The sequence below is a fragment of the Staurois parvus genome, unplaced genomic scaffold (assembly GCF_062004578.1).
Source record: "Staurois parvus isolate SC_StPar_1 unplaced genomic scaffold, SC_StPar_1.0 ptg000209l, whole genome shotgun sequence".
Lineage (NCBI taxonomy): Eukaryota > Metazoa > Chordata > Amphibia > Anura > Ranidae > Staurois > Staurois parvus.
In genome coordinates this window covers 4,477,384-4,489,658 of record NW_028318005.1, presented here as the reverse complement: position 1 = coordinate 4,489,658, position 12,275 = coordinate 4,477,384, and the positions used below count along the sequence as shown (strand labels likewise).

The following is a 12,275-nucleotide window of genomic DNA, read 5'->3' as shown; positions in this document are numbered from 1 at the left end:
CAAGGTAAAAACAAAACAAAAAACAGACGTGCATTAACACAGTATTTAGGTGCATGTGTGAATCGATTGTAATAAAAAAATAGGCAGAATGGAATGTTTTTGAAAAAAAAAGCTTATAAACGCAAACACACATAAAGTGAGAAATTATTAGCCTTTTTAAGCCTCTTTTTTCTGCCAGAGGTTCCCACTTTTTTTCAAGCGTCTAGTGTGCATAGACCCTGAAATTCTATTGGAGTGCAGAGCAGTGAGTGCAGGCGCCTTTTTTAGGCTAATGCTGACATTGCTTTTTTTGCTTCACTCATCTCTAAGGCCTCATGCACATGGACATCATCATTTAATGATGTTTATATTCAGGATCTAATTTACAGAATGATCCTGAGTAAAACACTGTGTGCAAAGACCTTGAGTAAAGATAAGTATGAGTACAGATGAGTAAACTCCTCTCTAGCTCCCATAGTGTTCTGCTTTTTACAAGTCCGTGTACTTCCGCTGGTCCATAGGGGTGAATGGACCATCTAGTCAGGTCCACCTGAAAAAAACGACTGGTGGTCCAGTTCGAACCCACTGTGTGAAATGGGCCTTCTGCATTAAAAATCTTGCCTGTTTGCTATTTTTTTTCAAGACCCCTTTCACGTGGGGTGGACTCTGTTATGAACAGCAGGGGATCTGTCCGCTGATCCCTTGCTGATCAGAGCAAAATGGGCAGACGACAAGTCTGTGTCCACTCAGTTCCACTGTCTGCTTACACCTAACTGCCCTCCGATCTGATCCTCCTAGATAGAGGGGGACAGATCCCCTTAGTTTTTTTTTAAGGGCGGACTGGTTTGGATTGGATGTAGGTGGGTGTAAATGGACACAAGTCTGTTTACACCCACTGGTCCATAGGGCTGAATGGAGGGTCCAATCAGGTCTGCCTTAAAAACCAACAGGAGGGCCTGATTGGATCGCCTGTGTGAAAGGTGCCTAAAGTTCAACTTTAATTATTGTTTTTTAAATGTTTTTGTTTATATATTTTTTTTTATTTGGGAGGTATGGGGCTTGGTGAAATATGACTGAACAATGAATGTATGTGAAGTGCTCTGTACAGATCGGCTTGCCATTCATTCACAAAACGGATGCATGGTAAGCACAGTTTACTATGTCTCAGTTATGAATGGACACAGGAGCGATCGGTACTGATCATTCACTTTCCATTCAGGAAAAGAAGGGCCAGTAAATATGTAATTTACCGTCTCCCCGCTCTGCATCCTGAACCCGATCCTCCTGTCTCCTGTGTGACCTGCAAGAGCCAGCAGGAAGAGAGGAAAGGGAGGGGAAGCTTGAAGCGTTGCAGGGGGGCACACAGGGGATCACAGGAGGGATGTTGCTTTTCTAACAGATGTTCTCACACTTTGGGTAATTTGCTGTCTCCCAGTCTTTTTCTCTCCAAATCCCTTGATAAAACATGGCTTTCAACCACAGTATCATATTGTTGTGGTGCAAAAAAAACTATTGTGCTAAGCACTATAAATGTCAAACCATCACTTCTAATACCACTAGGAAAACATATCTCTTTTGAGAATACATAAACTGTGCCTCAACCTTTGTGATATATCAGTGGAATGTACAACTTATGTACTCCAATATGTGTGATGCATGATCAGACCTCTATGGATTAGGATAGCAGAGCATTAGAATTACATTAACTACTAATGCAAAAAACATCCTTAATGTTTCCAAACACTTTAGGGAGGTATATTCCACTAAAATGGGCTCTTTTAGATTCAGCGGCTTAGAAAGGGTTACAAAACCAGTGCGGGAGGGGGGATAGGTACCAAATTTTACTAAAAAGAGAAACAAAATGGATTTTTTCCTTGCAGACTAGGACACCTGCAGGATTTAATCACAGGTGGGATGTGGATTTATTTCTTAAATGATTACTGGCATTTTCAGTCCCTGCACAATCCCCTCTTTTTCTTAAAATCCATTTCACTAGGTTTCCTCCTTGGATCTCCTTCTTCTATTTTTTTTTTAGTTTTATTTTTTTTTTTTTGTCATCAGGAATTAAAACGTTTTATCCCATAGATGGTACTAATAATATTCTGAATGGTAGTATTTATTGCCTTTTATAGCTATACAGTATATCCCTTCTGATCGTTACTTATATTGCACACCTTAGGGTTAACTTTTATTAAGATTGTATTGAATTTTGAAATGGTAGGTACCCTGGGGTATTATGGACTTTATGACATCCTTGCATTTTGCTTTTTGACTTTATTCTTTATTGCCAATTTTAATTTTATATTAATCACTTTTCAATTGTGTTTTTTGCTTTTCAAAGTTTTTCTGTTGTGAATCTCTTCACCCATCAAGGTTATTTCGTGGCACTTGCCACTTGGCTCATCAATCTATTGAATACCCAATGGGTATGAGGAGGAGTCTCTTTTTTAGATGAATTTATTATACTTAAATGTAATGTCCTGACTTGTACTTTATGGCTATGACTAAGGAGCACATGGAAAGGTGATGAATGTCAAGCAACAACAAAGAGAAATTCCCAGCTCAACTTACCAGCCAGCCTGCAACCAACCGAAATATCCCGTCTAACAGTTCACATTAAAAACAGGGTTTTGTTTGCACACATTTGCAAATACATGCATAAGCTTCAGAGCCTCTTCACGGCACTCCGGTATTTTCTGTAGTCCTAACTCTATAATTTTTGAGAGCCTCCATAGTAGAAGCATATACATAATAATGGATAGACCGAGGGCAGGTGAGCCTGGAGGGGGCCCACTCATCCTTAAAGGCACAGGGATGCACTGGACTACCAGTATATAGCACAATGGCAACTAAGGTATCTAATGCGCCCCTCACCAGTATATCTACAATACAAAAAAATGGCAAGTGCCCCAATCTATAACTGGCCTTCGCAGTAAGGAGCACATAGAATGGTGACGCATGTCAAATAACAACAAAGAAAAATTCCCGCAGAACTTACCAGTCAGCCTGCAACCAACCGAAATATCCTGTCTAACGGTTCACGTTAAAAACAGGGTTTGGTTTTCACACATTTGCAAATACATGTCTAAGTTGCAGAGCCTCTCCATGGTACCCCGGTATTTTGTGCAGTCATAACTCTATACATTTTGGGAGCCTGTCAGGGCTCCGAGTATGACCAGAGGTGTGTGGACTGACACAGGGAAACACAGGCTTCAGATATAGTATAAACAATATAATTTATTTAAGACTAAACAATACATAAACGCAGTGCAAGACTAAACATAAACACAGTGCAAACAAACCAAACCCCCCAACAGATAACAAAAGAACAATACTAAGCGTAGTCAGGCAGGCCGGGTCGGTAGCAAACGGGCAGGCAAGGTACAAAGGAGCAGGCAGAGCGTAGTCAGACGGGCCGGGTCAGGAACAATCAGGCAGACAAGGTACCAAAGGAGCAGACTGGAGAGTGGTCAGGAATAGCAGAGGTCAGGACAGGCGGAGTTCAGTCAGAGTCAGGGATCAAGCAGGATCAGACAGGAAGCAGACAGGATGCAGGTACAGGGGCTCTTGAGAAACATACACCAAGGCCCTGATTGCAAGTCTGGCCATTCCTTATATGCACCTTCTGCAATCAGCCTCGGGTGTTTTGGCTGACTGCAGGAGTGAGCCTCTGGTTGCTGAGAGCACCCGCTGGCCAGTCCTGGTACTGCAACCCACAAGGCAGGTGAGTCCCACCACTATTGGCGAGTCCATTCCTGACAGAGCCTCCATAGTAGAAGCACGTTTCTGTACTGTTGATATACTGGTGAGGGGTGCACTGGATACCTTAGCTGCTATTGTGCTCTATGCTGGGTGTTCAGTGCTCCCCTGTGCCTTTAAGGAGGAGTGGCCTCTGTCCAGGCCTTCTGTATGTACTTCTACTATGGAGGCTCTCAAAATTTATAGAGTTAGGATGGCTCCGCAGCTTACGTATTTGTTTGCAAATGCGTGCAAACTTAACTTCTGTTTTTAACAAGAATTATTAGAGAGGATAATTCAATTGGTTGCAGACTGGCTGGTAAGTTGAGCTGGGAATTTTTCTTTGTTGTTGTTTGACATGCGTCACCCTTCCATGTTCTCCTTACTGTGAAGACCAGTTATAGATTGGGGCAGTTGCCTGTAAAAAGTGCCTCTATTCAGGGATTTCCACTCTGTGTGGCTGCACATTGACATAGCAGACCCCCTTGTAGGAGTAAACAGTTAAAATCCCATCTGCATTGAGTTTGCATGTTCTCCGTGTAGTTGCATGGGCACTCCTAAGACATGCTGGTAGGTTAATTGGCTCCTGGTCAGGGGCGAACTGACAACTCAATAAGGGATCATGGGGCCCCTGTGTCCTTGCCCAAACTCAAAAAAGCCTATGAAAAAGGTACCAGTGGCATCTCATGAGGCCCCCTACTGACCCCAGGCCCTCGGGCAGTGCCCGAGTTTCCAAATGGTCAGTCCGCCCCTGCTCCTGGTAAAATTGGACCTAGTATATATGCATGTATTTATAAGTATTAGGATCCTTAAATTGTAAATTTTTGTTTATTAAAAATCTTACAAACAAACAACATAATAAAAAAACATATTTACATATATACAGAATAAATAAAATAAATATATATAATTAAACAAAAATAGCTTACTTCAGCATAGAAAACGGCTTTTTTTTTTTTGCCGGGAAAAACATAAATACAACCAATCATATTTTAATATTATTATCATCTTTATAATGTATCTCAGCAACCCCGACCTTCACCTAAACACCCCCTCAGGCTAAGACATGATGAATCCTGTATCCCATGGATGCAGCCTTTTTTAAAAAGTCTGATCTTACAAAAATTTAGGGGACGTGAAAGGACAGGATCCTTAAATTGTAAGTTCCTCGAGGGCAGGAACTGATGTAAATGCACAGTGTGTAAAGAACTGCATAAATATGGCACTGTATAAAACCTGTATAAATAAATATTCTTGTTCCATTGAACACTAAAAACGAGTTTCCCTAACATAATAACCACCAGAACAAAAAAAATGTCTTCTTTTTATACACTCTAAGATTATTTATAAATGAACAAACATAAATTCCCTGAATAGCCCAATTTTCTTCAGTGCAAAAGACCCATGTGTTTTGACCAGTGAAGACATTATGAAATGTACACATAGGATCTGTTTATTTTTCACAGCGGACAGATAAAAGGACCTTTTTTTCCTTAGTTAAAGAACTAATTTCATCTACATGTATTTAATAGAAACCTATTTTTACTAGCTGTTAACTTCGATTCCATATTTAGATTGTTGACAGTACACACAAATTAGCGGTTTGCTGCTGCAGTGCATAAATTACATTCTATAAACAGCAAATATTGTGTTTTTTTCTCTTTTATACTTATGGAATAGTTTATTTAAGCTACATCTCTTGCTATAAATACTAATCTGTCATGTTAAGGCGGTTTCATACCCATATAACTGGCGACACTCAAAGTGTAGCGGGAAAATATAAACTGTTGTGCTTGTTTATCATGTTAAAGGAAGATTTTACATTAATGCAGAACCTAAAATGGTTCTAAAGTCTAATAATTTTTTAAGGTAAAAAAACACCCGACTACCCGTTACCCCCACCCCCCAACCTTAAACACTTACTTAACTCCACCGATCTAATGCTTTTCCATTTGCAGCTCTGTTCTCCTCTCTTTCTTACATACTTGCATAGATAGTCTGGCTGAAAAAATACAAAAGTCCATCCAGTTCAACAAAAAAAAAAAAGTTATAATCCTATACCCACCATTGATCCAGAGGAAAGTAAAAAACCCAGCAAAGCACAATCCAATTTGCTGCTGCAGGGAAAAAAATTCCTTCCTGATCCCCGAGAGGCAATTGCATATTCCCTGCATCGATTTTACCTATAAATGTTAATATCCATTTATATTATGTGTATCTAGGAAAGAATCCAGGACCTTTTTTTTAAAGCAATCCACTGAGCTGGCCAGAACCAACAATTGAGGGAGTCTATTCCACATTTTCACAGCTCTTACTGTGAAGAAACCTTTCCGTATTTGGAGATTACATTTTTTTTCCTCCAGAAGTAAAGAGTGCCCCCTTGTCCTCTGTGATGACCTCAGGGTGAATAGCTCTACACCGAGTTCACTATATGAACCACTGATGTATTTATATGTGGTGATCATATCCAACCTTAATCTCCTCTTCTCAAGAGAGAATACATTCAGTTCCTCTAATCTTTCCTCATAGCTGAGCTCCTATCAATTTGGTTGCCCTTCTCTTTCTCCAGTTCCCCAATGTTCTTTTTGTGAATTGGTGGCCTAAACTGGAGACTTCTCACTGGAGACACAGGCAACGGTGGGAGCAGGGCTGTATTTACCACAAGGCAAACAAGGCATTTGCCTATGGCGGCATTTTTCAGGGGGGCAGCACTGCCCCCTGGAAGAAGAGACACATGCAGCACGGGGACCAGGTGGGATCTGAGAGAGGCTCCAGACTGTTTGATGGTCTATGCAGAGCCTGACTCTTGTTCCCAGGGATATCTGAAGCTGTGAAGGTGAGTGTCTTTCTCTCTCTGGGAAGGGAGGGGGTTTGTATGTTAATGGAACTCTCTCTCGGATGGAGGGGGCATGGGAGTTAGTGGTCAATGTCATGCACTCTCCATGGGGGGGGGGTTGGTCGGTGTCAGGCTCTCTCCCCCGGGGGGGGCTCCGATTTTGTTCGTTACCTAGGGCAGCACAGAACCAAAATACACCGTTGAGTGGGTGCCATAGAATGCTGTTGCTGTCAGTCATATCCTGTGAGGAGGGAGCAAGGGCATGGCTGAGCTGTGCTATGTGTGTCTATGGATGCACACCACACGGTTTGGGAGTGTGCCCACATAAGTGCCCTCTCAGCACATGGCTTACTTAGGGGGCACTCATAGGAGGAAGGAGCGGAGAGCATCAGCGGGGGTAAGGAACTGCCAAAGCAGGTAAATATATAATTTTTTTTATTTTACATTTTCAAAAAATGATAGTTTACAGTCACTTCCCAATCACATCCCCTCCCCAATTGGAGTTTATTTGGGGTTTTTTTTTGTTTTATTTGGGGTGTTTTTGTTTTATTTTTTTTTTCTTTGGCCTGGCCCCCCACCACCATTCTGAACTACGCCACAGTAATGTGTACCTGGTCCTCAGCAGGACAATAGTGGATCTGCCGTGCAGGTGAGGACATGTTTTTAAGAGAACACAGCAGTACAGGTAGGGGGGAGAAAAAACTAAATTAGGGTGGGGGGCGTTGAATACTTTAGTCATAATAAAGCAGACTTTCACTCAAGATTGACTTTTGCAACAATTTAATACCCTCCGCCACACTTTTAAAAAAGTTTTTGATAAAAAAAGAAAAAAATTACAAAAAGATCAGCCAGCCTTCATTCTTGCCCAGGATTGAGTGACATTCCACTCCCCTCCTGTGGCTACCACTGACACCGATGTCACATATCCCAGGAGGAATTACTTTCTCTATAGAATGAGGTGGTAAACAGGCAGCATCAGATCTTACGCACAAGCAGACAGAAATCTGGGGCCATGTCTGTTCTTTCAATAGAGGATAGTAATGTGATATGTGACATTAATATCCCAGGAGGCCTTACTATCCTCCTTTCTCCTCCATCTCTTTTTGTACATGTGAGAGATTTGATGCCATGTCATTAGGAGGTGGCTGTGAGAAACAGGAAGACACAGTCATCTCCCCAGACAGAAATGACACTTAGTGCTCTGGACTGAGACAAGTACAAACTGTAGAGGGATATGCTTTATTCATATTTCATGTCTGAGGTTTATCACCACTTTAAGTATATAAATCCATCATAACAAAACACCAAAGGGAAGTGGGGAAAAAGACTGAAACTTACATTAGGAGGGGAAAATTTCTCTTTATCCAAGTTTACAAGCAGTAAAAAAAAAAAATTAATAATTGACCTAATAGTTCCTACAAAACTGCAACTGTGCAGCATAACACTCACTCAGTTTACCTTCATCGCAGTTTGCATGATCATTTATACTCCCTAAGTACTTATGGGTGAAGCTACAGCTTCTTTTCACATGATTCCGTGGTGTGCAAACTCTCTCATTCCTCAGTGAGTGGGGAATCTGCAGTGGGCTGAGCCAGGAGATGGTGTTTGGAAAACATTGGTTTGCATCTTTACAGGCGGAGAAGCAAGAAATTTCAGAAAATTTAATATTGCTAGACATGTGCAAATCGTTACGGTCTGAATAAAAATTCAGACAAATTTTTGGTTATTTGGTTAGGCATTAGGTGTCCCGCCCCTTAGTTATTTAAGAACTGTCAGACAGCGGAGCCTTTGTCAGGTGCAGAGCTCTTTTTTTGGGGGAGGGTGGTAGGCGGACGGCAATCATGGTGATTGATATTGGATCTACTTTGGGGGGACATTTATTTTTTGATTTTTAAAGGACAGTTGTTTTTACTTACTTTTTACACTTTTACACACCTTACTTATTCCCGGGGGGGGGGGCAGAATCTGGGGGCACGGATTCCAATAAGTCACCCCACACAACCCCACAACCACTGGGCCAGGGTTGTGGGGAATAGGGCCTTGTCCTCATCAACATGCGGAAAAGGTGCTTTGGGGGGGATTCCCCTTACCCCAAAGTGCTCCTTCATGTTGAGGGGTCACTTGCCCCCTCAACTGGCCTGCTGAGCTGCATGCTTGGATAAGGGTCAGGTATGGATTTTGGGGGGGAAACCCCACACAATTTTTTTTTATTTCATTTTGGTGTGGGGTTCCCCTTAAAATCCATAGTACAGTGACAGCGAATAGTATTATCACTGTAATAATGTCACTGGTGATGTCATTGTCAGTTAGTACTTTCTCCACAGCATCAGTTAGTGTCAGAATGCCCCCGCTGCACTCCTACAGCCCCATTATAAGTCATTGATCACTGCCATTACTAGTATAAAAGAAAAAAAATATCCAGTATATACACCATAGTTTGTAGACACTATAACTTCCATGCAAACCAATCAATATACCGTATACTTTTTTTATGTTTTTATCAAAGACATGTAGCAGAATACATTTTGGCAAAATTTATGAAGAAATGTGATATAAAATTTTTTTTATTGAATTTGCTTTATAGCAGAAAGTAAAAAATATTGTTTTGTTTTTTTTCAAAAATTCATTTATATCGCAAAAAATAAAAAAACCCACCAAAAGAAAGCTTTGCTTGTGTGAAAAAAAATTATACAAATTTCATTTGAATACAGAGTTGCGTTACTACCGGTTAAAGTAGCGCAGTGCAGTTTAGCAAAAAATGGCTTAGTCATGAAGGGGGAAAACCTTTAGGAGCTGAAGTGGTTAAGTGTGGTGGCCACATTTGTTTTTGTTTTTTTGTCCTTAGGCTTTTTCCCTTTATTTTCACGTGGTGATCCAGGAAGTGATGTACTCCCTGTCTTAAGGTCTCTACTCTGCATGGAAGAACACCAGAGATACCTGTGAACAGCAGGATTGCCAATCTGTGGGGACTGCACTAGCATCTAGCACTACCCTGCTTTAAATCCAGTAATCCAGCATGGAACATTGCAGGAGCTTCCTGTATGAAAGACCAGCCACTGTTGCTCTCTGTCCTATGCTCAGGGTGACTGGTCTTATCCATGCCCCCTCCTGTAGTTTTCTGCAGGCAGGCCATAGTGGCTGGGCCCACTGGGTCCCTCCCACAGCTAATTTCTCTGCACAGGCTATGCATACCACACTTACGATGTCACCACTAATTTTACAAGGCAATAATTGTGTTTTCAATGGCATTTGGTGTATACTAAGTGGATTTGTGACTATTGAGGAATATGTTTCCCTCATGGGCAGCACAGTAGCTAAATGGATAGCACTTGCGCCTGGCAGTACTAGGGTCGTTGGTTTGAATCCCAACCATGGCACCACCTGCCTGGAGTTTACATGTTCTCCCTGTGCCTGCGTGGGTTTCCTTCAGTTACTCCGGTTTCCTCCCACACTCCAAAGACATACTGGTAGGTTAAATGGATCCTGTCTAAATTTGCCCTAGTATGTGTATGAATGTGAGTTAGGGACCTTAGATTGTACACCCCTTGAGGGTTAGGGACTGATGTGAATGTACAATATATATGTAAATCGTAAATTGATGGCGCTATATAAGTACCTGAAATAAATATTTAAATGAATGCTTTTATGCTCAGAATTCAACTTTTAGAAACAATTTGTTAGTAATACTGTATCCTTAATGTATGATGACTAGTTCTGGTCTTTTTTGGCAGGTTATGGACTGCACAATGCCAGTGATTGGTGAGCATCAAGCAGAGGATCGACAAACAATTGCTGATTTAGTTGTGGCCAGGATGAATCAGGCTCTGTCCAAAACTCCAATTCCCTCCCCACAGAGACCAACAGCAATCACCCAGCCACAGGTATCTAGATTCCAGTATAAAGTCATGTAACATATCCAGAATACATACAAAAGCAAGCAACATTTGCCATTGTACTGATGTGGTAGTGGAGGAGCTATAGGGGTCAGGTAAATCTTATGGCTCTTTGGCACCTTGTCTTGACTGCTGTTACCATCATTGTTTAGTGCCTGGTACATTGTTGCTATTCATAGGGATGTTTTCCTGTATCCGCTTAAAGTGTATGTATAGTACAAATGTTTTTCTTTTTTTATTCTATATGGTATGAAAAATCTATTTATTATTATTATTTTTTTTTGTGTATGTTTGTGTCTGGTTAGGAAGGTTTCCCTTCACTTCCTGTTCCAGAGACAAAACTGGCAGTTAGATGAAATCTTTGCAAAGTGCAGGGAATTCCTCTCTTATCTGTCATTGGAACAGAAATCCCCTGTACATCTTCTGATTCTGCATGTTTGGCTTTAGCTACACTGAGTTAGCAATGGCACCTTGGAAATAGAAATATGAATCTGTAAGCAATGTAGTGCTGTGACTCCCTAAGTAGTAGATATGCAAATTGTTTTTCTATTCCCACAATGTACCTGAGCCTAGATGTAGGAACATTTCTATACCTAAAAAAGAGAGAAAAGTTATAAAATATACTTGCCCTGCAAACTGAAAAGCCAGAGGTAAGGTAAGTATACTTTCTAACTTTTCACCATAGTTCTTTTCGTACAGTTATATTGCATTGTAGGAATGGGCAGTATGTATTAAAGGGACATTGCATTTTAGTGCAAGGTCTACTTTAGAGTAAACCTTTGTAAGTATGTTGTATCCCAACCACGGCACTACCTGCCTGGAGTTTTCATGTTCTCCCTGTGCTTTCATTGGTTTCTTCCCACACTCCAAGAGGACATGCTAGTAGGTTGGTAGGTTCCTGTCTAAATTGGCCCTAGTATGTGTATGTATGAATGTGAATTAGGGACCTTAGATTGTAAGCTCCTTGAGGGCAGGGACTGATGTGAATGTACAATATATATATATATACAGGTGAACCTCAGTTTACAAACGCTTGGTTAACGTAATTTTTGGTTTATGAATGAAAATCCATTGAAAATAATGCCTCAGTTTACGAATTTTTTTCACCATATAAAGTGTATGTCGGTGCTGATTTTTAAATGCAATTGGTGACTTTTTTTTTTCTTCACTATAGCTCACAGAATTAGCTGTCACTTTCCCCGGTTTAAAAGAAATATTGTTTCTTTTAACTTGGGGAAATAAACTAAAAGGAAACTTTCTCTTTTAGCTGGGGGGAAAGTTTCTGAGCTATAGTGAAGAAAAGAAAAAGCGGTAATTACATTTAAAAACCGGCACCATAAAATAATAAAAAAACCACAGGGGGCTCCCCTCTCCATCCATACCAAGTCCTTCAGGTCTGGTATGGATTTTGAGGGGAACTCCCACGCCAAAATAAAAAAAAATGGCGTGGGAGTCCCCCCCAAAATCCATACCAGACCCTTATCTGAGCATGCAGCCCGGCAGGTCAGGAAAGGGGGGGACGAGGGAGTGAACCCCCTCCTGAACCATATCAGGCCACATGCCCTCAGCATGGGGGGGTGCTTTGGGGCAGGGGGGGCTCCACCCAAAGCACCTTGTCCCCATGTTGATGGGGACAAGGGCCTCTTCCCCACAGCCCTGGCCAGTGGTTGTGGGGGTCTGCGGGCAGGGGGCTTACCGGAATCTGGAAGCTCCATTTAACAGATCCCGCCCCACCCCGCCCATGTGAATGAGTATGGGGTACATGGTCCCGCTACTCTTTCACAAAAAACAAAAAGTGTAGTGTGAAAAAAGACAGGACACGGTCTTTG

The 12,275-nt window shown here is 41.5% G+C and overlaps 1 protein-coding gene across 3 annotated transcripts in view; it reads left to right on the top strand.

The window, feature by feature from the left end:
• The window catches only part of SYN2 (synapsin II), a 409,545-nt gene that overhangs the window by 337,840 nt on the left and 59,430 nt on the right, over window positions 1-12,275 (top strand). For all 3 annotated transcript variants that reach the window (XM_089678700.1, XM_089678702.1, XM_089678701.1), the window contains exon 10: window positions 10,285-10,434. In XM_089678700.1, coding sequence (XP_089534826.1) covers window positions 10,285-10,434 — 150 coding nt within the window. The remainder of the gene's footprint in view (window positions 1-10,284; window positions 10,435-12,275) is intronic.